The sequence below is a fragment of the Molothrus ater genome, chromosome 19 (assembly GCF_012460135.2).
Source record: "Molothrus ater isolate BHLD 08-10-18 breed brown headed cowbird chromosome 19, BPBGC_Mater_1.1, whole genome shotgun sequence".
NCBI lineage: Eukaryota > Metazoa > Chordata > Aves > Passeriformes > Icteridae > Molothrus > Molothrus ater.
Genome location: NC_050496.2, coordinates 12,815,765 through 12,839,961, shown reverse-complemented (window position 1 = coordinate 12,839,961; position 24,197 = coordinate 12,815,765). Strand labels below are relative to the sequence as shown.

General features: G+C 57.8%; 3 protein-coding genes across 3 annotated transcripts; all 3 read left to right on the top strand.

The window, feature by feature from the left end:
* The first annotated feature begins 961 nt into the window (after nt 1-961).
* On the top strand, nt 962-6,252 carry MAFG (MAF bZIP transcription factor G). Its single transcript, XM_036394447.2, has 3 exons — nt 962-1,051; nt 4,597-4,658; nt 4,744-6,252. Exons 2-3 carry the CDS (start codon nt 4,623-4,625, stop codon nt 5,194-5,196), a joined length of 489 nt encoding a protein of 162 aa, XP_036250340.1. The 5' UTR covers nt 962-1,051; nt 4,597-4,622; the 3' UTR covers nt 5,197-6,252.
* Nucleotides 6,253-8,678: 2,426 nt separating this feature from the next.
* SIRT7 (sirtuin 7) lies at nt 8,679-12,788 on the top strand. Its single transcript, XM_036394445.2, has 10 exons — nt 8,679-8,832; nt 8,908-9,045; nt 9,513-9,617; nt 10,461-10,531; nt 10,616-10,688; nt 11,131-11,229; nt 11,698-11,934; nt 12,178-12,258; nt 12,384-12,490; nt 12,578-12,788. Exons 1-10 carry the CDS (start codon nt 8,737-8,739, stop codon nt 12,786-12,788), a joined length of 1,218 nt encoding a protein of 405 aa, XP_036250338.1. The 5' UTR covers nt 8,679-8,736.
* A 21-nt stretch (nt 12,789-12,809) lies between these two features.
* Nucleotides 12,810-23,295, top strand: PCYT2 (phosphate cytidylyltransferase 2, ethanolamine). Its single transcript, XM_036394446.2, has 13 exons — nt 12,810-12,916; nt 13,383-13,471; nt 14,238-14,399; nt 16,161-16,227; nt 16,706-16,790; nt 17,799-17,843; nt 19,060-19,198; nt 19,792-19,874; nt 20,034-20,111; nt 20,702-20,767; nt 20,989-21,054; nt 21,459-21,547; nt 22,193-23,295. Exons 1-13 carry the CDS (start codon nt 12,825-12,827, stop codon nt 22,281-22,283), a joined length of 1,152 nt encoding a protein of 383 aa, XP_036250339.1. The 5' UTR covers nt 12,810-12,824; the 3' UTR covers nt 22,284-23,295.
* Nucleotides 23,296-24,197: the final 902 nt, after the last annotated feature.

Sequence of the window (24,197 nt, the reverse complement as noted above, 5' to 3'; positions counted from 1 at the left end):
TGTTCTCTGTGTTATTTCTCTTTTGTCCATGGAAAAACGCTCAGTCAGCATGCTGGTGTCCCCTGTAGCAGGCTTGTGGCTTGCAGCAGCTGTAGCAGAGGGTGATGCAAAATGCAAGGGAGTGTTGTGGAAAGAGTTCTCACTTGGCTGAAAAAGTGGGATGCGGAATGAATGGATGCCTGAGCTTGAATCCCTCTGCAGGGAGATGTTGGGGGTGCCCCTGGATCCTCCCAGAGAGACAGAGCTACAGATGAACTTCCTAGATGGTTATAGACCCGTAACTGTAACCACAGCAGATGGGAACCCAGCCCACCAGGGGCTACCAGAGCCCTGCAAGGCTGGCGCTCACATCCCCTGTGCACAGAGCAGAGAGCGGCGGTGCTGCTGCTGGATCCGGGCCCAAGGCTCTGCTGCTCCTCGGGGCACGGCTTCTCCTTGACCCCTGTCCTAACCCTCCTGTCCCCTCTCTTAACCCCACTTTCACTGCTGCACCTTCTGCTTCCCCTCGCCCTGCTCTGCAACGCTCATCTTGTCCTGCCGGCTTTGCCTGTGGCATGGCAGCAAACAGTGCGAACCAGTGGCGGTGTCATGGGCCTGAATTCCTAGCAAAAGGGCTGGGAACACACCTGGAGCGAGAGCGGCGGTCCGGGGCAGAGGAGCGGCCCCGGCCCGAGGGACTGACTGCGCGCTGTGAAACGCGCGGTGTGCCCCGGGCACACCGGCGGGCGGCCGTGGCTGCTGCCAGAGACGGCGGGAGCTGATCCGCGGCCGACCCCGCACTTCGGTGGAGCGGCAGCGCTCGCCGGGGGCCGGGCCGGGCCGGGCCGTGCCGGGCGTTCCCCGGCGCCCCGGAGCGGAGCGCGGCCCCCTTAAGGCCCGGGGCGGTTGCGCCGGGCGCTTCATGAATGGAGCCACGTGACCCAAATATCACGTGACGACTCCGTGAGCGGCGGCAGCGGCGGCGGCGGCGGCGGCTCGTGAGTCCCGGTCCCTCCCAGCGCGGCCTCCCCGCCCCGCCCGGCCCGGCCCGGCCCGGCGGCCCCGGCAGGAGGTGAGCGCCACCGGCAGCGAGGGCGGGCGCGGCCCTGGCACCGGCCGGGGCGGGGCGGGCCGGTCCCCGGGGGCGGGCCGGGGCGGGGCGGGCACGGCGGGCCCCGGGATGGTGGCCGGGGCCGCCGCGGGGTCGGCAGGTGCCTGACGGGGCCGCCATCGCTGATTCACGGCGGGGCGTTGGGGTCGCGCCCGCCCGGCCCCCGCCCCGCCCCGCCCGGCCCCGCTCGGCGGGCGAGCAACAGGTGCGCGGGGCCCGGGGCCTGCCCCGCCCCGCCCGCCGCTCCCGGCTCCACCCCGGGCAGCGCGGGCACCCGGCCCCTCCCTCCCGCGGCTGCCGAGCGCCCCGATCGTGTTGCAGCCCGGCTGCCCTCGGGCCGAGCCTGCCCCGCTCAACCCCGCCGCACCTCGGGACGCTCCGGCTCCGCCGGTACGGCCGCGACCCGGCCCCGGCGGGGCCTCTTGGTTCCCCGTCCCTCCGGCCGCCCCCCGCCGCGGTCTGTCATTCTTCTCCTGAGGCCGGGAGGGCCGGGAGGCTGAGGAGCCATCGGGGCGCTCGCCCGGTGCCCAGAGCAGAGGCAGGCACAGCCCCGCTGCCCGCAGTCGGTACCGTGCCCTCGGGCTGCTCGGTGGCTGCAGCCGTGCGGGCGGAGGTGCCGCTCCGCAGGGGCTGCCCGGTGCTGGGCGCTGCGGGTCCCCGAGCGGAGCGGGCTCCCCCGGGACTGCGGTGTCTGACCCGCACCGAGGGGCCGCGTCCGTGTGTGCCGAGCACGGCTCCGGCTGTCCGGGATGTGTGAGCTCTGTGGTCGGGGGAGGGCACTGCCAAGGGCGGGAGGGAGTCTCTCGGAGCCGGCCCTTTGCTTTAGCAGTGTGAACAGAGCTAAAACCACCTGGGTGGGCAGATTCCTTGAGGAAAAAATTGCTGTGAAGTGCTCAGGGTTGGATGACATCATCGGGGACCCCAGGGTGGGGAACACAGGAGGCACTGTCTTGGCTACACAGGTAATTTGGGGAGTCATTGGATGAGACTGTGTGAGGCAAGTTGCCAGCAAGCAAATAAACAGAGTATGCAATCCACGCTGGGAGAGAGTGTTCCTGTGCGGTGTGCCCGTCACTGCTGACAGACCACGCTCCTGTGCCTGCTGGAGCCCTGGGGAGCACAGCCCTTGCTCTGCCCACTGGAGCAGGGACATCACCGTGTTTACACGGGGCTCGGGGCAGGTTCTGCACAGGAGCCTGGAGAAGGGCCCATGCTGGATCATGCGTGCTGCTGTCAGCTCCCGTGTGCTGCTGCTGAGCTGAGGGGAGAATTGGCTGTGCTTGTGCTGAGTTCAGGCCTTTTGAGCTCTGGGGAAATGTGTCGAGGCTGCAGTTTCTTCATTGCAGCCACAGTGTTTGGCACTTTTCAGTGTGATCTTTCTTCAGGAAGCTATCAAAAGCTGATCCATCAGCAGTCTGGAGAGTAAGGCGAAGTTTGGTCTCTGCTATGTCACCCATTCTCTGGGTGTCCTCTTTGTGAGCTGCCAAACAGCCCAGTTAAAACGGGACCCAGGAAACTCTTTGGGTTGTTCTTTCCATTCTACTGACTGCTGCTCCTTGGAGAGGTGGGATCACCAGGTTTTTGGGGACACTCCTGTGGAAGGTCTGATGGCTGTTGAGAGAGGCTCCTGCCTGGGAGGTGTTGTGTTAGAGTGTGCAGAGGCAGGAATGAATGAGCAGCTGCCTCTGCTGTGTGCAGCTCTGCCAGCAGTTCCCCAGCCTGCTCAGGAGCATCTTCCCAGTGCCCTGCCTGATGCAGCATGCGTGTGCCCTGTTTGTTTCATTTTGGGTCTGCTGTAATGAAGGCAGCCTGTGTGCTTGCCAAGCAGCTGTAAATTCTTTAGTGCCACAGGGCAGGCAAATTCCTGTGTCCCACTGCCCAGACCTGCCCTATGACTCCTTCCACTTGCAGGAGGATGGGGCACAGAAGTGCTGCAGGGGCAGGCACATTGGTCTCTCCAGCTATTCCCTTTCCTCTCCCTTTTCCCAGCAGACATGTTGTTTACCGGGTAGGAACAGAAGAAATAAACAGCAGTCTAGGAAGGAGGGAAGAATTGATTTTGTGCAGCAGTTGCTTGCATGCTGCCTGTCCTGCCTCGCTGCAGCTGCCTTCCTTGGGCAGCAGATGACCCTGGCTATGCCAGTGTGGTTGGGGGCAGCAGACATCTTGTTGGAAGGAGCATTGTCCTCTAGGTATATATAAATAGCCTGGCTCCTGGCAGGCTGCAGGCTTCAGGAATATCTCTGCTGGTGTTCTGGGGACTGCTGGTCCTGTTCACCTCCCGTAGGTCGTAGATGCACTGGAGGGAGCCTGTGCCACAGCTGCTGAAAGAGCACTAAGCCCTGTTTGCTGATGCGTGCATTTGGTTCTGGTCTGTAACTGGACATGAGTCCTGCTGGGAGTAAGGCAGGGGCAAACAAAATTGTTGTTTAACACCTGCAAGATGAAAGGGGCAGAGGCGCCTGGAGGCTGCACAGGAATGCTGGCCAGGGCTCCGTGGGTGCAGTCTGGGCTGAGAGGGGAGTGCAGTTTGGGCTGTTTGAGGCACAGCCATGTCTGTCAGGGAGTATCTGTGTGGATCAATTCCTTGGGCAGCGCAGTAGCAGTCTGAAAACCCTGAGGGGAGGAGGTCCGTGGGGAAGGAATCGGGACCCTGAGAATAAGTCTGTGTAAAGCAGGCCTGGAAATTGCTCTTAAGCAATTCTGAAATCTTGTTTTCTGTGGCAGGGAAGGAGTCTGCTCTGCTCTGGTTTTCAGCACCTTAAATCTTTGTTTTCTTGTGAGCACACCTTGGCTCTTAAGATAAGGAGGAAGAAGGTGTTTCTGGGCTCTGGCATGCCAGGGATTGACAGGTACCTTCTCACAGAAAAGACCTACAACTGGGGTCAGTTTTGCATGACTGGGAGAGGTGAAGGCTGCTGAGGCATCAGCCCAAATTTGTGATGGAATTCCAGTGTACCCTTGCTCAGGGTTATATCTTACTGAGCAATCCTTGGCAGCATCTGGAGTCTGGTAGGAGTGGGGAGCTGCTGAGCTGTGCTTGAGCACCTGTTGGAAGGGCGTGTTGAGGTGAGCTGCCCTGCTTGGCAGTGACAAGGACGAGGCTGGGAGCGAGCGGTGCAGAGTGCCAGCCTGCTGAGTCAGCATGACTGGCCTGGAGCAGCCATGCTCTGGACCCTGCCTGCTGCTTGCAAGGCTATTTTTAAAATGTGACTTCCATGTGTTCTGACTCCTCCTAGCTCTTTAATTTCCCCCACCATAAACAAAAGCAGCATTGCCACAGAGTCTCCATGGGAGCAGAGGTGTGTAAGGGCAGCAGGTTCTGCTTAGGGACACTCTGCTCATTGTGAGTCCAGCCCCAGCCCAGCTGGCTGCTTGTTGATCGTCTTCCATGGCAGGGGCCAGGATGTGGAGCACCTCGGGGCGTTGCTGCTGGACCCTGCCAGAGGAATGCCGTGGGCTCTGCTGTGTCCCAGGTGCTAATTTGACCTTCTTTCCCCTTGCAGAACCCAGCTGCCAAGGCTGTCGTGTTATGACGACCCCCAACAAAGGAAACAAGGCCTTGAAGGTAACGTGGCGAGGAAGGAACGGGGCGCGGGGATGGGCGCGGGCATCACCTCAGGCTTCACAAGTGTGTGCTGCCTCTCCCCCAGGTGAAAAGGGAGCCAGGCGAGAATGGGACCAGCTTGACAGACGAGGAGCTGGTGACCATGTCTGTGCGAGAGCTGAACCAGCACCTGCGGGGCCTGTCCAAGGAGGAGATCATCCAGCTGAAGCAGCGCCGGCGCACGCTGAAGAACCGGGGCTACGCGGCCAGCTGCAGAGTGAAGCGCGTCACCCAGAAGGAGGAACTGGAGAAGCAGAAGGCAGAGCTGCAGCAAGAAGTGGAGAAGCTGGCCTCAGAGAACGCCAGCATGAAAATGGAACTTGATGCTCTCCGCTCCAAATACGAGGCCCTCCAGAACTTCGCCAGAACCGTGGCCCGGAGCCCCGTGACCCCTGCACGGGGGCCTCTCGCCTCCAGTATGGGGCCCCTCGTCCCTGGCAAGGTGGCTACCACCAGTGTCATCACAATAGTGAAATCCAAAACGGACGCCCGGTCTTAGTGAAGCGAGCGTTGCCTGAGCTTGTCTGTGCAGGGCAGTTAGGCACAAAACCAGCCTGGAATCCCCAAAGCACAAGCCCTCGCCACATGGGTCCGGGTTCCTTTGACTTGGCCCAGGACTGGCCTGCTGATCGCTCCAGTTTATTTTGTTGTGTCCAGATTGGTATGAGCAGTGGTGATGCATCCCTTGTCCTGTGCAGACAGAGCTTCCCACCCAGCAGTCTGTAGCCCTCGGGTGCCCTGGGGACAGGCTGTGAGATTTTGGTTTTCTACCCAAAGAAAATCTGTGCAGTGTGGCTGAGAGAAGGGTGGAGGAGTGGCCCGAGGAAAGCTTTCTTCCTGGGGGCTGGGAACCCTAATTTTCGGTCACTTCCAAAGGCTTTATTTCATGACTCTTCCAGGTGGTGCATCTCAGCGCCTGAACCTGCTGCTTTTGTCTCCTTTGGTACCTGTAGTTACAGTTGGGGTGTTCTGTGTCCTAGGTTTTATTCCTTTCTAGGTGTGCCTCTGTGCCCTAGCCGTGGGTGTCCCTCAGGCCGTGCCGTTGGCTGTGTGAGCTGGCAGTGCTGGGGGACGGCGCTGCCGTGTCCTGAGCCCCCGGAAGGAAGGAAGGAAGGAAGGAAGGAAGGAAGGAAGGAAGGAAGGAAGGAAGGAAGGAAGGAAGGAAGGAAGGAAGGAAGGAAGGAAGGAAGGAAGGAAGGAAGGAGGCAGCAGCGGGACTGTGTGGACTGCAGGCCGGTTTTGTGCCTAATGTGTTGCACTGAACAAGACCAAAATCACTAGTTGTTCCCGTGTTTCGAGGGTATCAAGTGTCTCTAGTGTGATGGTTTACACAACCAGTTTATGTGGTTAAATAGCCCTTTATTTAAAGAGAGAAACATCATTTTAAGAATTATTAAATTATCTAAGTTTAAAATTGGACAGAAGAGAGAGCGTATTTATAGTCAGCTTTTTTACCTGAGAAGGCGAGAATATTTGACCATATGAGTGGGAAATATTCTCAGAGACTTTGCTAGTTAAAAGTTAATAAATAAATAATTTTAAAGTTTCTCATGAACCTCCCGCAAACTGTTTGTGGCTCTGAGGTTAGTTTTTATAAAGAGTTATCAGACTTTATTTATAAAACTTAGAAAAAGACAAAAAAAGAGGCAAGTCCTGTTTGATATCTTTTTGCAATTGTACCAAAAGTGACTTATTCTTGACCTGGCTAGTTTCTGTGGTGTCCCCTGGTGTTGGGCGCTCTCTCCCCGAGCTCTCATGCGGCGCTGTGGTGTGCTGGTGCCTTTGCCATGTGCTGTCATTTCACACTGTTGTCGTTTTCCCTAAACTCGACTGAGAGAGTGAGTTGGAATCTCTCTGAATTCTCCAGAAGGGTTCTGGTGCACAGGCGAAGGTGCTGCTGTTTTTGGAGACAGGAATGGCTGGCAGATGCAGCGAGGCCTGCCCCGAGGCGTGGGGGCAGCACAGGCAGCTCCTGCTCAGCAGCCAGTGCCAGGCTAGCTCGGTTATCTGGAGAGGAAAAACACTGCACTCTTCTTGTGCAGCAAACCTGTCAGAGGAGTAACGTGAGGGAGGCTCGTCCAGGCTTAGGAGAACACTGATGGGATTTAGCTCTGGAATTAGATCCTGTGGTCAGAACTTGTGCTCATGGCTCACCTCAACAAGAGGGGTAACGTGGGGCAGGCTAGTCCTTGGTGTCTGCACATTGCTGGCCAGTGAGCTGTGGCAGGATCACTGTCCTTCCTGGGGTGGCTTCTGCACAGGGCTTCTAGGAGAGTGCTCAGACTCAAAGCTGGGATGCAGCTGAGAAGCTATTTGTGGCCAGGCTCCATTTCCACAACACTTTGACTTCCCTCTCCCCTTCCCAAAGACTTGAGCTGATTTACTGAGTTTTAGAGAAGCAGGGCATGAGGGGGAAGCCCATGTGATCTCCTGGCTGTTGAAGATCTGAGTGGAGGGGGCAGACTGGGTAAACACGAGTGAAGCCACAGTCTGGTGGTGAGGTACAGCTGTCCTGGATAGGTTTTGGGGATGTTTCTGACTGCTGAACTGATACTGCTGTCGCCTGAGCAGAGGGGCAGGGTGGCCTGAGAACAGCTGCAGTGTGGCAGGAGAGGAGCAGGTAGCTGGTGGGGATTTCCTGCTGAAGGAGATCAGCTTTGCTCTGATTGATAGGGAGTTTAGGGAGTTGTTTGGGATGCTTTTCCAAGTAAACTTCCCAAAGGAGGAGCAGATTAGAACATTGCCTCCACACGTCCCCCTTCTGGCCCTGGACTTCCTCTTCTCTTCTCTGAAGTGTCTGGTGTGCCACTTCCAGCCATTCACCACAGCCCACACTCTGCACAGCACTCAGCAGGCTCTGGTCTTCCAGCTGGTTGTGTGGTGGCTGGGACAAGTGAGATTTTACAGAACACAGAGACGTCCAGCTGTCCTGGGGTGTCATTGCCAACGTGTCCCTCTTAGAGTCAGGCTGAGACTGAACCAGGCAGAGCCCTTGGGACACAGCTGAGTCCTGATCTGGGCCAGCGGAGCGGGCAGGGTGTGTATGGGGCTGGCCAGGGTCTGGGTTCCACAGCTGTAGCCTCTGGTGTGAGGAGAGCCCCGGAAACACAGCAGGCAAGGATGGGCAGCCCTGCAGCCGCGGAGAGCTTTGATTTGGTGGTGCTGGGTGTCAGGGAGCATGCAGCCCCTGCGGAGGCAGCCGCTGCTGTGCCTGGGCTGGCAGCAGTGCCCAAGGACCAGCCGTCCTTCCTCCTGCTTCCCACGGCCCGAGGTGTGCTCAGGGAGCACGGGAAGGGCAGGAGCAGCCGTGCCTGGAGGGTGGCTGGAGGGGGCCCCTGTGCTAAACAAGCTCCGTTTGTCGCGCTGGATGTCAGCGAGGCCACGGTGCCCTGAGCGTGGCTTGCCCGTGCTTTGGTTTTGTTCCCAGTGCAGTGTAGGAGCAGTGATGGATGGGATTGTGTCTCCGCAGTGTCCGAGCGCTCCGGTCCGGCTCCGGGCTGCCGTGCCCTGCCCGTGCCCGTGCCGGAGCCGTCACGCCGCCTTCTCTCTCGTATATAGTGTTCTGGAGTGTGACAGTTCTTGTTCCTGAGGTGCTCGTCCGTTTGGTTTTCTGCTGTGAAGGGTGTCGTGTTCCCGTTCTCCTTTTCCTGGTGCCGTTCCGGGCCGTCGGGGAGGGGTCGGTCCTGCCCAGCCCCGCGGGAGCGTCCCCGGCCCGCCCGGGATTTGTGTATTGTGAATTGTGTGCGGTCGCTCCCGGCCCGAGCCGGGGCTGGCGGACAGGGGGTCCCGCAGGGGGCTCCGGGCTCGGTGCAGGCGGTATTTATTGCTAAGTTATTGCCGTTATTTATTCTGTACAGTGTCGGCCGCCTTTGTACTGACAATAAAGCGCTTCAACAGCCGCCGCCTGCGCGTCCTTGGGGGCCGCCAGGGGGCGCTGCCGCGGGGGGGCGCTGCCGGAAGCGGCGCGCGCGCGCTCCGGCCGGAAGGCGGAAGCGGCGGAGCCGAGCCCGGTGCGGCGGCGGCGCGGCGGGTCCGGGCCATGGCGGCGGGCGGCAGCCTGAGCCGCTCCGAGCGGAAAGCGGCGGCGCGCGCCGAGATCCTGCAGCAGGAGGAGCAGCGGGACCGCCGGAGACAGGTACGGTACGGCCCGGCCCGGCCCGCTCCACCCCGCCGCTGCGGGCCGCCGTGACCACGCGTGTGCACCGGGCAGGTGTCCCGCATCTGGAGGAAGCCGCCGGCGGAGCGGAGCCCCGAGGAGTGCCAGGTGCTGAATGAGAGCGAGGACATCGTCAGGGAGCTGGAGCGGCGTCGCAAGCGGCGCGAACGGCTGCGGCGGCGGCAGGAGGAGGTGGGCGGCGGGGAGCGGGGAAGCCGTGCCGGGGATGGCGGGGAGCGGGGAAGCCGTGCCGGGGATGGCGGGGAGCGGCCCCGGGCGCGGAGAGGCGCGGCGGAGGCCGCCGGGCTGGCTGCTGCCGAGCTCTGCAGCCGCAGCAGGTGAACAACCACCGTGCCCCGGTACCGGCAGCGCGCCTGCCCTCTGGGCACTGCCGGTGTTTGTCTCCGGTCAGCCGTGCTCCAGGCGCGTGCGGCTGTGCGGACCGGTCTCCCGAGAGGCTGGGTCAGCAGCTACCGGTCTCCAGGAGGTTTTTTGCCGTGATCCTCCCACGAACAATGCCCACGTCCTTTTCATCTGGAAATCACTGCTGATGCTGTGTTTGTGTTGCTTTTCCTGCCTGGCCCAAGCCCATCCTCTGGGGAGATCCCTGCTCCGTGTGCTCGGCGGTGCCGGGTGACCCTGCTGGGTGTGTTTTGCAGGTGTGTGATGAGCCCGAGGAGCTGAGCAGGAAGGTGGCAGAGCTGGCGGCGGCCGTGCGCAGCGCCAGGCACCTCGTCATCTACACGGGCGCTGGGATCAGCACGGTGCGTGGGGCAGCACCCGGCCCTGCAGGGCTGCTCTGGAGCCAGCACAGCACCTGTGGGACGAGTCCTGCAGTTTCAGGCTGCAGCCCAGGTCATTCCTGCTGCCCCGGAGATCCTGTGGCTGCAGGATTGCTCAGGCACAGCCTGAGCCAGAGGACACTGCTCTGACTTCACTCGAGTCTCTTCGACGACTTGGTGTAAAACCTCAGACCAGTTAGCTCAGCAATGCTATATGTGTTATCTGACATGCAGAGACAGCTGGGGATTATTGGGATTTATAAACAGCACTTTGAGAATTGTTTTGTGGCAGTAGCCTAGAGCAAAGCAGCAGTCTGGTTCTACCTCTTCTAATGTGTCACTTCCCCCTTTGTGTGAGCTCTGTCATTCCCTTCTCTGCTGAAATGGAGCGTGACTCAGGGCAGGGGGCTGGGTGCTCGTGTCACCTGCATGTTCACAGAGATGCTGAGTGTGACGGGCCAGAACAGAGTCTAGGCAAAATAATAGAAGGCTCAAGAATGGAGTTCTGTGTAGCAAAGTGGGAAGTACCAAGGATGAAAAAGAGTTCTGGAGGGATTCCATAATCATAAAATTGGAGAAAGCTGACACTAGAAGTGAAAATGAGAGCTGAAACGTAGAAGAGAGAGAGAAAACAGATGAGGAGGTTTCCCTGTGTTCAGGGAACAGCTATGCTGGAAAACTCAGAGTGAATGAAAAAGCAGTGATGGCTGGACTTTGTGTTGGCCGGCTGTGTCTGGTTGTCCTGGGCTGTCCTGGGCTGGCTGTGTCTGTGCACAGGAGCTGTGCCAACCCCGCCCAGCAGCCCTGCTGTTCTCTCTGTGACAGGCGGCTTCGATCCCAGACTACAGAGGCCCCAATGGCATTTGGACACTGCTACAGAAGGGCAGGACCATCAGGTGAGGAGCCAAATTCCCAGAAAGCTGATACTGGAAGAGGTTAATGGCAATTCCAACTTTTTTTCCCCCCTTGCTTCTTGTCAGGGCTGCAGACCTGAGTGAGGCAGAGCCCACACTCACTCATATGAGCATTGCCTGCCTGCACAAGCACAACCTGGTAAGATATTTTTACCTCACCTCACTCATGTTCCTCTGTCTAAAAACGATAAACCCAGCAGGGAATAGTCAGAGAATATTGCCTGACTGCATTTTTGGCTCAAGTGGCTGCATATCCATGTAGGAAAATGTGCCCAAGCCTTCCTCAGTGAGCTGCAGGCTCTGGCTCTGGCAGTTTTCCCCGGTGCCTTTTCTTTAACGCGTTGTATTTGTCCCTGGTGAGGCTGGTCTGGGGAGCTGGTCACAAATCAGCCAGCCTAGAAATGTTCATTTTAGCAGGAAGAGGTTTCCATTTAGCTTTCACAAAGGTCTGTTCACCATGCTCTTCCCCTGTGGGTCCTGCCCTGATGTACAGGCTGTTGGTGCGATTTGGGACACGTGCATCACTGCTTGGAGGGATCCCCGTGTGGTTTGCAGGAGCTCAGTGTTTTGTTCCCCTCAAGGTGCAGCACGTGGTGTCTCAGAACTGTGACGGGCTGCACCTGCGGAGCGGGCTACCCCGAGCTGCAATATCTGAGCTGCACGGGAACATGTACATAGAGGTGAGTGGCCAGAGCAGGAAAAGTCAACGTTAAGTGGCCTCACAAAAAGAGAATGTAAACTCTTGATCTGCCACTAGCTCAGAAGGAATCAGTACAAGGGCTTGGCCTGTGTGCAGTTCCTGCCTTCAGACTGTTGGGTTTGGGGTGAACTGCTTAGGAAGTGCCAAACACAGCTCTGTAGCTCTTCCCCTGTACATAATGGAACCTTTTGATTCTGACATCTCTTCCTCAGCCCTTCTCTGAAATCCCTCCCAGCATGTAGCCAAAGGCTGCCTGTGGCTCCTGTGGCTGGTTTTCAAAAAAACCTTGAGGTTTTCCAAGTTAGCATCTGATCCCTGATGCTTCTGTCTACAACTTCTGCGTTGTCCCCAAAAAATGCTTTTCTTCCAAGAGAAGAGGCTTGCTCCTGGCCTGGAATGGGTGGGATGCTGATGGTGTGACGGGGTTTCTGCTTTCCTCCTGCACCAGGTCTGCACTTCCTGCACGCCCAACAGAGAGTACGTGCGAGTGTTTGATGTGACGGAGCGCACGGCCCTGCACAGGCACCACACGGGCAGGATGTGCCACAAGTGTGGGGCACAGTTGAGAGATACAATCGTCCACTTTGGGGAGAAGGGGACATTGAGACAGCCCCTGAACTGGGAAGCAGCAACAGAAGCTGCAAGCAAAGCAGATGTGATTCTTTGTCTGGGTTCCAGCTTAAAGGTAACTTTAGAGACTCGGTGAAGATTGTTAGCAGCATTCCCTCTTGGTGATACACCTTGGTGCTGAGCAGTCTCCTCCCAAACAGACAACTGTAAACTCTGGTGTCAGGATTCGCCCAACATCTGTGATAGTCTCTCTTCCTCCCTCTTTCCCCTCCTGGTAATACATTCCTTTTCCTCTCGCTGATACGGTTCACGGCTGCATGTGCCTGTGGCTGTGCTGATCCTCTGTGCTTTGTGGCAGGTTTTGAAAAAGTACCCGCGGCTCTGGTGCATGAGCAAGCCCCCCACACGCCGGCCCAAGCTGTATATTGTGAACCTGCAGGTGAGACAAAGCCCTCGGCGCTGGGTTGGCCGGGTGTGAGCCGAGGGGCTGCAGACGTGTGGGGCCCGGAGCCCCCGCTGCCGCCGCGGGGAGCCGCCTGCAGCCGGTTCTGCTCTCGCTCGCAGTGGACCCCGAAGGACGACCTGGCCGCGCTGAAGCTGCACGGCCGCTGCGACGACGTGATGCGGCTGCTGATGGCGGAGCTGGGGCTGGAAATCCCGCGCTACGACCGGTGAGCGGCGCGGGCCGTGCGCGGCGGGAGCCCGGCCCGGGGCCGCTGCAGCGCCCACCGCCGCCCTCTCTCTCCTTCCTCCCGCAGGGCGCGGGACCCGATCTTCGCGCTGGCCGAGCCGCTGCGCCCCGGCGAGGAGGGCACGCACTCGCGGAAAGCCGTGGCGCAGCCCCGGGAGCGGGAGGAGCCCCGCGAGCAGGAGCAGCCCCGGGAGCGGGCGGAGGCGGCGGTCGGGCGGCCCGGGGGGTGGCTCGGCCGCGGCTGCGCCAAGGGCGGCCGGCGCAGGAAGAGCCGCTGAGCGCGGGGCGGGGCGGGCGCCGGTGACAGCGCGGCCATGCTGCGCAACGGGGCGGCGGGCGGCGGCGGCGGCGGGGCCGCGGCGGGCGGCGGCGGCCACCGGCCCGTGCGCGTCTGGTGCGATGGATGGTGAGTGTGAGCGGGGCGGGCGCGGGCCGGGTGATGTCGCGGCGCCGCGGAAATAAACCGTGTTGGCTACGCCGGTGCCTCCGCCTCCTCTGTCAGCGCGGCGGGACGGGCCGGGCCCGCGGCTCAGCGGCGCTCTCCGTGCTCAGCGAGCGGCGGCGAACGGGGCTGGGCACGAACCGCCCGGCGCCGGGAGCGCCCCTGAGCTCGGCCGCTTAACGGGCGCCGGTGCGGCCGGTCCGCTGCCCCGGGCTGCAGCCAGCCCTGCCGGGCAGGTGCACGGAGGGAGCGGCCCTGGAGCACCGGGGGCTCTCCGCGGTGACCGGCAGCGCTGCTGCGGGCCCCGGGGACCGGCACAGCCCTGCCCGGCAGCAGAGACCTGGGGCAGCCCCGAGCCTGGGGCAGATCTCCCGCAGCTCGCCCGGGAGCGTCCCGGGCTGCCCGGCTGAGCCGACCCTTCTCTTTGCAGCTACGACATGGTGCACTACGGCCACTCGAACCAGCTGCGCCAGGCACGGGCCATGGGCGATTACCTGATCGTTGGGGTCCACACCGATGGTAAGAGGTTTTACCAGCATTCCTCTCGTGCAGCCCCTCAGATTGCCCAGCAGCATTAGCCCCAAGAGTTCCTGATAGGGTCAGGCTTCATCCTGCATCTGCTCCAGGATCAGTACCTTCAAGAGAAAGATGTCCCTTCTCTGGGAGCGGAGTTATCCCGTCATACTTTTGGACTGAGGATTGGGTGGGTCAGGTCTTGCAGCCTCCGAGGGTTAATCTGCCTTCTGTGCTATAAAAACAGTTGAAACAGACAAAAATCAGTCTGCTTTTGCTGGTAGGAGGTGCAGAATTTATGTTTCAAAACAAATTACCTTGTGGAGAAAACTCTTTTCAAGGCAACCTGGAAGTTAAGTGTCAGAAACAAGTTCTGGCATGTGAAGATGTATTTTAAACGGGTTTGTGGATGCAGAATTTCCAGTATGAACCAGGTGTAGTATGAAGTTACTGTTTAAGATGGAAATTTCTCCTGGGGGGATGCTGGGAGGCCCAGCTCATCCTCTCAGGAAGAAGTATCTGGGTACAGGGAAGCACTGAGACCTTTTGCCCTCTGAGAGAATTCCAGGGCCCTTGTTAAATGTTTAGGAAATGCAACTGAATCAAAATATTTTCTGATCTGTCTGGGGCTTCCTTTGCTACCACAGACTGATCCAAATCTGAGGATAAGCCTGCAGTGAAGTTCACCTACCCATGAAATGAGAGGGGCAGTGACTGAGAGTCACTGTAGCTGCAGGACATGCTTCTAACTGGAATTTTGTTTCTCCCCCAGAGGAGATTGCCAAGCACAAGGGTCCCCCCGTCTTTACACAGGAGGAGAGGTACAAAATGGTGCAGGCCATCAAGTGGGTGGATGAGATTGCTCCTGGAGCTCCTTATGTCACCACGCTGGAAACCCTGGACAAGTACAGCTGTGACTTCTGCGTGCATGGGGGTGAGTGGTGATGGGGCAGTGGCTGTGCTAACCTGGGCCCCTGGGGGCTCCAGGTGTGCTCCAGGTGCCCTGCTGCAAACCAGCAGGGGCAGGGCTACCTGCAGAGCTCTGCCTTCTCAACACCTGCACCGGGCAGCACAGCTGCTTTTGGTCTCGTGGTCTGGAGAAACCTGTCAGTGTGCTCAGAATCTCGAGAGTGGCCAGGGCCCTTGATTTTAACTTACAAAGGTGAAATGTGTCATTTAAAATTATCCCGAGGTTGCCCTTAGCACCAGCAGAAATTTGTGCAAAGGGGAAAGCCAATTACAAAACTTAAGTGTGAAAAACACTATTGAAAAGGAAAGCATGCAGAAATACAACCATGTTTATTTCTACTTATCCTGGGACAAGGTTAGATCTGAAAAGCTTCTCTCTTTATCCAGCTGATAAGCTGTTCAGTGGCTCAGCTGACTGTGTGGCCAGAGACCTAGTTCTTAGTGTGAGCACTTTTCGGTGTTCTGTTGCTAAAGAGAACCAGTGTTCTGAGGAAATGTTCTTGCTCTGGGACTCTGTCTCTTCCTGGGCTGCTGCCAATGCTCATTAAGCCTCAGCCCTTCTTCCCTGCCCCTCTGAAGCAATTTTGTTACTTTGACCAGGAGTAGTCTTTGTACTCATTTCATGTATCTCTCATCTGATCCCAGCCACCTGCTGTTGATAAGCCAAGTATTTCACAAAGTGTAAATAAATCCTTAATCTTTAGAAGATAAATATTCTTTTTTCACGTGGATGGAGTGGTTATCAAATTCCTCATTAACTTCATTGCCTGCCCTGAACGTGTCTGGTGTACGTGATCCCTGCAGGGGTGCTGAGGGGTTATGGCCGCACAGGAGTGAGTGCTCATGGCCCCTGCTCCAGCTGCTTGGATTTGTCCCCTCTGCCACTTGCTGACCTGTCGCAATCATCCCGTGCTTCTCCGAGCAACACCCTGCACCAGCAGCTTGGCCAGGCTGTGTTTGTGCAAAAGCAGAGTTTGGAAATAGCTGAGCTTACCTGAGGTGGTGCCAGCAGCCCTGCTGTGTGTGCCCTCCTGGCACACCCGGCTGTGCTGGCAGCGTGTGCCTGGCTGTGCTCTGAGGGGAGGCTGTGGGGTTTTAGGGAGCTGAGCAGGACTGAGGCACCCCTCTGTGCGGGCACACTCAGGGCTGCCCTCTGGCTGTTTTGGCAAAGGGGAAGCAGCTTAGTTTTTGCTTGTGAAGGCTTTGCACCATCACCAAAAGTGTGAGAGGTGTTTCTGCAGGGGGAGTTGGGAGCCATGTGCCAGAGATGAGCCAGAATGGCCTCTGTAGAAGGGTCCTGCATGTCACTGTGGGAGTGCAGCCAGTGAGAGGAAGAACTTTCCACTGGATTAACTGTTTCATTGACTGAAAACTTGTAACATGAGCCAAGGGTTAAAACCAGTCCCAGAATAGCTAAAAGGTTCATTTTTAACATTGATACAGATAGGGCTTGTTTATTGTCATTCAGACGACGATCAGGTGTGCCTGCTGCTGCAGCACCCAGCAGTGCACCAGATGGGTGATGGTGTTAATGTCCAGGAATATCCTTGTCTCCACAGACACAGTAGTCTTAAAAACCCCTGACATCTTTGTGGGGCACAGGACATGTCCCCTGTGGACGCACAGGGATTTGGACTGCAGAGTTGTAGGCGTGTGGGACCTGCACAGCTGCTGCTTTTGTGCAGGAGAGCTTGGGTCCAGTTCTGAAGCTTTTCTCTCTCTGCAGATGACATCACCTTAACTATCGACGGCAAGGACACCTATGAGGAAGTAAAGACAGCAGGGCGATACAGGTAACCTCTTGCTTACCTGTTTATCTTGTTTTGGGCAGAGTTTCTGGGTTAGGGTTAGACTTTGTGCCTTGAAGGGAAGTCAGATGAAACATACCATTCTTCAGGTCACACCTGAATTTGGCTGTAGGTGTGTCAGAGCTTCAATTGGTGCCAGCATTTTGGCTTCAGGGAAGGGGGGCAGACATTCCTGCCCAGTGGGGTGTCTGGTTCCTGGCAGAGGCTGGCTCTGGTTTTAAAGCCTCACTGAGAGCTGGCTCTGGTGGGCAGCCTGGGTGAGGGAAGTGTTCACACGAGCAGTGGCTGTGGCGTGAGGATGATGCCGAGGCTCAGCAGATAAATGCTGCTCTTGAGAGGGAGGGCTAAGGAGGACAGCCCCTGGTTTGGGTTTATCAGGTGTCACAGGTGCCCCGTGGCAGTGGTGGGAGGGCAGAGCCTTTGCTCCTGCGGCTCCTGCCTCATCCTTTGCTTGTCTCTGCAGGGAATGCAAACGCACCCAGGGCGTGTCCACCACCGACCTTGTTGGCCGCATGCTGCTCATGACCAAGGCTCACCACAGCAACATAGTGAGTCAGGGGGCTTTGGGGGGAGGTGGGGCACAGGGCATGAACAGCTCTTCCCTCTGCTGCCCCACATGGAGCAGAAGGGAGGGGTAGAGCTCCTGGGCCTGGCTCCTGCGTGGAGAACGGGCAGGGGCAGCAGAACAACCTGCTCATGTTTGCTTCAGCGTGTCTGAGATCACACTGTGATGGGACACACTCTGTGCCTCATGATCAGGGTGGGCCTTGGAACGTTAGGGAAACTGCAGGCAAGCCCATGACTCCTCCCAGGGTGAAACAACACAGTGCAGGCACATTGATCTGTCAGCCAGGTGCTGCCAGAGTTAGAAGCTCCTCTCCTTTTCCACTGAGCTTCATGCTTCTGCCTTCTGTTGTCTCTAGTCTAATCAGACCTTTCTTGAGTCTCCTCAGCTCTCTCTGGCTGGGAGCTAACCTAACCAGGGAAAAGTAAAGTCAGTGGTTTTATGTGAGGTAATGAGCTGAATTTACTGAGTAGTGAAGGAATCTGGGAACAGAATCACCTGGGTAACTGCAGAAACAAGTGACCTACAGGTGAATTGAGGGACAGAGGGAGATGTTTTGGTGTGCTGAGCTGCTAAATTGGCTTAGCTGTAGCACAGGAGTTGACAGTGAGATCTGCCCAGTGCTGCTGGCTGCTGCAGGTACCTGAGCCTGCCTCTTGTGAGGCTCTTTGGCAGGAAAAGGGATGCTGTCCTGTCAGGGGCTTGCTGGGCTGAGGGAGGATGCAGCTGTGCAGCACTCTTGGGGCTGCAGGTTGGGCAAGAACCACCTTTGCTGGCAGTGCCAAGCTGGGATCAGATAAGGACACATTTCCTCTGACTCATGCTGGGACAGGACTCTGGTTAGGTATTAACCAGTTTGGCAGCATTCAGTGCCACGGATCCCTGGTGTGCGTTTGAGCCTGGCCTTCCCAGCACTTCCCACACACAAGCATATCTTGGTTGGATGAGCTGTGCAAGTGCTTAAACATTTTGACTCTTTATCTCCCTTCAGGATGAGGACCTAGACTATCGGAAGCACACTGACAACTTTGGGAAGGTAATGTGAGTTCTGGTCGTGGACGTCTGGTTGTTGTCCTGCCTGAGAAGGATTCCCAGTGTGCTTTCTGGCCTGTTGCAGGCTTGTTTGTCCTCCCACATGTAGCAGTAATGTCTCAGTGAACGTCTGCTGTCCCCACATGGCAGCGCCTGCAGTGGGTGTGATGGGCAGGTGTGGCACAGGGCAGCATGAGCTGTCCTTGAGGGGGACCACAGGGCTGCTGTGCCCTCTGAGCCTCTGCTGGGCTCCTTCCTTGCTTGTAAATTCCTTCCTGACACTTCCCAAGTGCCCGTGGCTCCAGCCTGGGACAGCCTCTGGCTGCTCCTCTCAGTGCTTGTGTTGTTGTTCTGCAGGTGCTGTGTTAGGTGTGGGAGGTGTGGACACAGCAGGTGTGGCCACACTGCTGCAGAGCTCGAGGGCAGCACAGCCCTCTCAGTGCTCCAGCTGCCAGGTCCAGCCTGGGGCTCACACTGCTCCTAAGGAGCCAGCCCTCTTTATTTCCAGCTGAATGAGCTGCACCAGCAGCTTGAGCAAGTCTTTTTTACTCACAGGGGATTTGCTGACCTGTCTGAATCTTCCTTAGTTCCCCACTATTTTGGGGGTTATGAGTAGGTGTTTTGGGGCATATTGCTCTAGCATGGCTGTTTCCTGGGGCTTGGATCTGGGTAGGATGGATCAGGGCACTGGGTACCCTGGGTGACCCTGACAGCTGAGCTGTCTGCGTGCTGCCCTTTGCAGGGCCTGCTCTGGCCTCAGCTGCAGCGTGTGTGTCCTGCCAAGTCCCATGGAGCAGCTTAGGGTGGCAGAGCAGGTGACTTGTGGCTGTTTGCAGAGCTTCCACGTGGTGGGGACCGAGCTCTGTCCCAGAGCTGAGGGCCAGGCAGGTGCCCTGGGGCTGGCAGGGCATAGCTTGGTCGGTGTTGTTTCCCGAGCACATCTTGCTTCTCATGGAAATTCAAACCTGCCCTGTTGTCTTCCTCCTTCCTGAGCTTTCCTCTTGGCATCTCCTGAGCTGTCTGCTGAGGTGATGATTTAGACAGGGCATAAAGGGCTACTATCTAAACACTTGATGCCAGGAATGTAGAGAGTCCAAGGTGCTGAGAGTTACAGTTGCCAGCAAATTCAGATGAGCAGATTGCCCAGCACTGTGCTCTGTGTTGTCCAAACCCCCTCCCAGAGCCTGAAAAGAAGCTGTGTCTGGTGTATGTTTCCACAGGGGCCCAAAGGTCACAGTCCCTGGACTGGTGTCTCGCAGTTCCTGCAGACATCCCAGAAGATCATCCAGTTTGCATCAGGGAAGGAGCCACAGCCAGGAGACACCATCATCTACGTGGCTGGAGCCTTCGACCTGTTCCGTATCCTTGACTCTCTAGGGCTGCACCCCTGCTCTTTGTCTGATGTTCTCATGTTGGGAGGCACCACGCTGCATATTTGCCTCGTTCTTTTTCCTTTTCTGTAGCTGCACGTGAGGGAGGAGTCAGGAGCGAGTTCTTCCTGGCAGTGTCTTAGTCACGGGATGCTGAGAAAGAGCCTGTAGCTCCTGTGTGGAGCAGTCTGTGGCTGTGGATTTCAGGAAGGCAGGTAGATGGGTACTCTCAGCACTCCAGTGACTGTGGTGCAGACTGGCTGCCACAGCACCTGGAGTGGACCCGCTGTTCCTGGGGCAGGCTTTGAGGCTTTGTGCCAGAACATCTGGGACAAGCAGAAATTCTGGAGAGAGGCAAAGCTGAGTCCATGTAAGGTGGAGCTGAAAAAGTCTCTGGCTTTTGCCCAGAACCAGTGGAACCTGAGGGGGGAGGCAGCAGCTGTTCTTGGAAATAGGCAATAAGTACTGCAAGAATAAAATCCTAGGGATTCCTGTCTCCCACTGTCATTTTTGTGTGACTCTATTTCTGTCTTCCTTCCTCTATTTTCCACGTGAGCTTCAATTCCTTAAACAGTTCTGCAGATGTTGGCCACGTGGATTTCCTGGAGAAGGTTCACCAGTTGGCAGAGAAGCCCTACATCATTGCTGGGCTGCATTTCGATCAGGTCCGTGTAGAACCTGTCCCAGGGCAGAGCAGCTGGGGCCTGTTCCCTGAACCAGGCAGGCTGTGCTCCCAGAGACAGGACAGGGATGTCATTGTGGGAGAGAGGGGAGGCAAGGGAGTTGCTCTGTCTCCCTCTGACTTGCCTGGTGCTTTGCCCTAGGAGGTGAATCGTTACAAAGGGAAGAACTATCCCATCATGAACATCCATGAGAGAACCCTCAGCGTCCTGGCCTGCAGGGTGAGTGGTGTCTCTGCACTCTGAGAACTGCCCAGAGCCTGCTGGTGGTCACCTGTGCTCAGGGACCTTGCACGAGCTCCTTGGTGTGCCCTGAGAAGACAGACAAGATCACTTGAGGCTGCCAGAGGTGCTGATCCTCTTGGGAGGCTCTGCTGGGCTCTTGTGCCATCCTGGCTGATCCAAGCTGTGCCCCATCCAGCTGCTCTGCTGGCAGTGGCAGGGCTGGATGCCACAGAGGGAGCTGTGTGGTCAGACAGGTGCCACTAGAAAACTAGAGAAAGCAGCAGGGGAGAAAATGCCTGGGACAAAATCGTGGGGAGCCCCAGAAATGTGTGCCTGGAGCAATTAACTTTTGGATTTGCTCTATAGGTACAGAAAGGACATTCTGTAGAGGAACAAAAAGCTGTTGTGTGACAAGCAGTTAGTGCTGAACCCACTTCTCTGTTCCCTTATTTGAACTTCTGACTGTAGCCAGGTGACCTGCTCAGGTCTCTTTAAGAAGCAGCTGGCTTCTGGCTTGGGATTGGGTTTTGGGTTTTTGTTTGATGGGTTTTTTCCCAAATCTGGACTCTACCTGGTTCCTTTTTCAGTATGTCTCAGAGGTGGTGATTGGAGCTCCCTACGCTGTCACTGCTGATCTGTTGGATCACTTCAGGGTGAGTCCTTGCACACGGATGGACATGGAGATGTGTGGGGAGCTGAAGTGTGCAGGACAGCACGGGGGAGCAAGGAGGGAGTGTCCTGCTCACACTGGGACTGCCAGGCTGTGCAGGAGGGTGGCCTTGCTGGTCTCCAGGCTGTGCTCAGTGGGAGTAGTGGCAGGAAATGTCCCTGTCATCTTCTGGATCTTGTCAGTGACTTTTGTGTCCTCCTTCAGGTAACACTTGTTTGTCATGGGATGACTGAGGTGGTGCCGGACAAGGACGGTTCTGATCCATATGAGGTAAAGTGCCACTGGCTTTGTCAGCATTTGATAGCCAGAGCCTGGCTCTGGTTGTGTTCCTGGACTGGAAGGTACTGCAGAGGAGGCTTTTGCAGCTTTTCATCCACGCCTGAGGGCAGCTTCGTGGAGCAGTCAGTAAATCATTCCCAGCAGCTCCCCTCTCCCAAGCACTGCTTTGCTCTGCCCGTTCCTGATGCCTTCATGTAGAGGGAGAAATCCTGTGTGCTCTGCTCTCTGAGCTGGGCAGCTCCTGTGTATGTGGAGCTTTGCTTTCAGCGAGTGTTTGCTGTGCCTCCGAGGAGATCACTGTGCATCCTGCCTGTCACCCTGCCACGGCCCAGCTCAGCTGGGCTGCACACCCGGGTCCCACGTGTTTTCACAGCCCTGTCTGTGTCTGTTTGCAGGAACCAAAGCAACGTGGCATTTTCCAGCTGGTGGACAGTGGCAGCAATCTCACCACAGATCTAATTGTGCAAAGAATCATCAAGAACAGGTTGGATTTCCTTGTCTCCTGGTTTTGTCACGTACTGTTCCCTCCAGAGTGTCTGGGGACTGATGGATGGGACCAAACGGGGGAGAAGGTGTTGTCTGAAGGCACAGAGCAGCAAACTTGGCTTCCTCTTTCATGGCTTGGGCAGGCTGTAATGTGATTGCACAATCAATCTGTACAGGGAAGGGAACAGCTGAACTCTGCTGTGTCAGAATGTGCTGTACTGCACATTTATTGGTTTTCTCCTTTAATGATAAATTTCCTTTGCTGTATCCCAGGGGAAAGGGCACGTTGCTTCTTCCAGAGCTTTGGTCTTTTTAGGCCTGAGTCCTTCTTTCAGCACCTTGGCTCACATCAGTGATAAATTTGATTTTGGTGTTACATCACCCAGGACAGCCCAAGAGTGGAATAGCAGCTTCTTCCACAGAGGGAGAAGGACGTCTGTGTGACCAGTGTGGGAGTGCAGGACTGCAGAGGGCTGGCAGCAGCCTTGGGAAGCTCTGGGAGAGGCTCTGGGGGTCCTGGGGGGTTTCTGAAGTGCTCTCAGAACTGAGCAGCACAGAAGGCAATGCTCCCCTGATCCAGGTGCTTTTGTCTGCAAGCAGCGTGGGTGAAGGAGAATCTTAGGGCACTGTGTGGTATTTGCAGGCTGGAGTTTGAAGCTCGCAACCAGAAGAAAGAAGCCAAAGAGCTGGCTGTGCTGGAGGCCATGAGAAGGCTGGAGCAGGAGAAGCACTAAGCTGCAGAGCGGGCACGTGTGAGCCACAGAGAGCTGCAGCTTCACCCTCTGGGAGAGCAGCTGCTCTGCAGGAAAGGAGCCCTGAAGGGGGGCAGCCCTGCTGGCACGCAGGATGTGCTGTCCTAGCTCCTCCTGCACTAATTATGCAGACATAACGAGTTGGGATTCCGTTGCCTAGTTTTATCTCCGTTAATCAGTCCCTGACCCTTTTCCCAGGAGGAGATTTGACAAAACAAAAAGGTTTTAATTATAACTAATGTTTTAACATGTTGATGTGCTTTTACCTTCTGCCATTTCTGGCTCTTAGTAGGAGGGAAGTGGAGGAGCTGCCCGTGCCCCCTGCCCTGCCAGCCTGGGCTGTCCTACCTGGGCTCAGCATTGCAGAGCAGCCCCTGGGCAGGGCTTGGGTGGCTGCACAGGCACTGAGAGCGGCCTGGGGCGAGGACTGGGCTCCTGGGCTTCCTCCTGCAGCTCTGGCTCAGGAACCAGGGGCTGCCTGCCAGAGGAGATGCTGGGGTTCACTGTGCCGCCTCTGCTCAGCTCCTGCCCCTGCCCACACCCAGAGATGCCCTGGGCAACTCCTTTGCTGCAGGTGCAGCTGCTGAGGGGGCAGGTGGAGCTGGGTCCAGGCATTTCTCCCAAGGCACAGGGATCCTGGGCCTTTCCCCAAAGGCTCTCCCTGCAAGGCAGCAGGACCCGATGCCTCGTGTGCACAGTGCTCAGGGCCCCCCTTGTGCTGATGGATTGATTACCTGAGGGCAGGGCCTGGCCAGGTGAAGGTTTGGGGGTGTTTTCTGATGGCTGACATGCAGCATGCTGCCTCCAAGGGGAGGCGCAGGCTGCGAGATGGGTCCTGAGCTGTGAGCCCCTTCTGCCTCTTACATTCCAGGATCCTGGGGTGGGTATCCTGAGCAGCTCACTGCACTGTGCCAGATGGTCCTGCCAGGCTGTGTCTGGTGTCCTCTCTCTTGTAAACTTTTGTTGCTGATCATTAATAAAATGTTGAAGAGTTGTGCATTGGTGTTTTTGGGGCTGGAGCCCGGGTAGCAGAAGGGGGCACAGGGCACACGTGCCCTGGTCTTGAGAGGGAGCCCCACACTCCCTGAGGCTCCATGGCACAGGGGCTGCTCAGCCCCAGGGCAGCCACCACTCACCCTGCTGGCCCTTCCTGGGCTCTGCCTGGCACAGCAGGGCAGGTCCATGTGTGTCAGAGCTGCAGCCAGGGGCACTGGTGGGACTGGGGACACTCCTTGGCTTTGTTCCTAATGAGCACGGTACCCCCATGGGCCAGGCAGGGCTGGCACCAGCAGTGGGATGGGCACTGCAGCCAGGCTGGTGCTGTGCTCTGGACTCACCCTGTGAGCAGGGGGTGACCCAGGGCTGCCCCTGCCAGGGAACAGCTGCCACCCCACTGCCCCAGTCTGTGTCCTGCTGCCAGAGCTGCCCCAGGGCCGGGCAGAGGCTGTGCCAGGCCCCCTGCAGCACGAGGGGGAGCAGGGCTTTTGGGGGCACACAGGACAGGAGCCCCCTGTCCCTGCTGGCCCTGCCCTGTGCCCTGCAGCTCCCACAGGAGGGGCTGGAGGGCTCAGCAGCCCCGAGCTCCCAGGTCTGGGTGGGCTCCCCCCTCCCCAGCAAGGACAGACAAGACAGAGCCATCCCGAGCACGTTTATTGTCACCCCAGGGCCCCTGGCCCTGCTCAGGCCCCGCACACTCCCCGGGGTACCAGGGCAGTCAGGCCCCGGGGCGGCCCCGGTCCTCACTGCGGAGCCCCGGGGGAGCGGGCCGGGCTGGGCAGAGCCGCCGGTGTCGGAGCTGGCGAGCGGCACGGGCCGGAGAGCGGCGCCGAGGTCCTGCCCAGGGGCAGCGGGAACGGGGCCGCAGGAACGGGGCTCGGCGGGGCGGCACAGGGCGAG

Coding starts and splice junctions, on each gene's coding strand:
- MAFG (XM_036394447.2), top strand. CDS start 4,623: ATGACGACCCCCAACAAAGGAAACAAGGCCTTGAAG. Junction 4,659..4,743: donor AAGGAAACAAGGCCTTGAAG/GTAACGTGGCGA, acceptor CCTCTCCCCCAG/GTGAAAAGGGAGCCAGGCGA.
- SIRT7 (XM_036394445.2), top strand. CDS start 8,737: ATGGCGGCGGGCGGCAGCCTGAGCCGCTCCGAGCGGAAAGCGGCGGCG. Junction 9,618..10,460: donor CGGGCGCTGGGATCAGCACG/GTGCGTGGGGCA, acceptor TCTCTGTGACAG/GCGGCTTCGATCCCAGACTA. Junction 10,689..11,130: donor GCCTGCACAAGCACAACCTG/GTAAGATATTTT, acceptor GTTCCCCTCAAG/GTGCAGCACGTGGTGTCTCA.
- PCYT2 (XM_036394446.2), top strand. CDS start 12,825: ATGCTGCGCAACGGGGCGGCGGGCGGCGGCGGCGGCGGGGCCGCGGCG. Junction 16,228..16,705: donor AAGACAGCAGGGCGATACAG/GTAACCTCTTGC, acceptor TTGTCTCTGCAG/GGAATGCAAACGCACCCAGG. Junction 20,112..20,701: donor TCAGCGTCCTGGCCTGCAGG/GTGAGTGGTGTC, acceptor TTCCTTTTTCAG/TATGTCTCAGAGGTGGTGAT.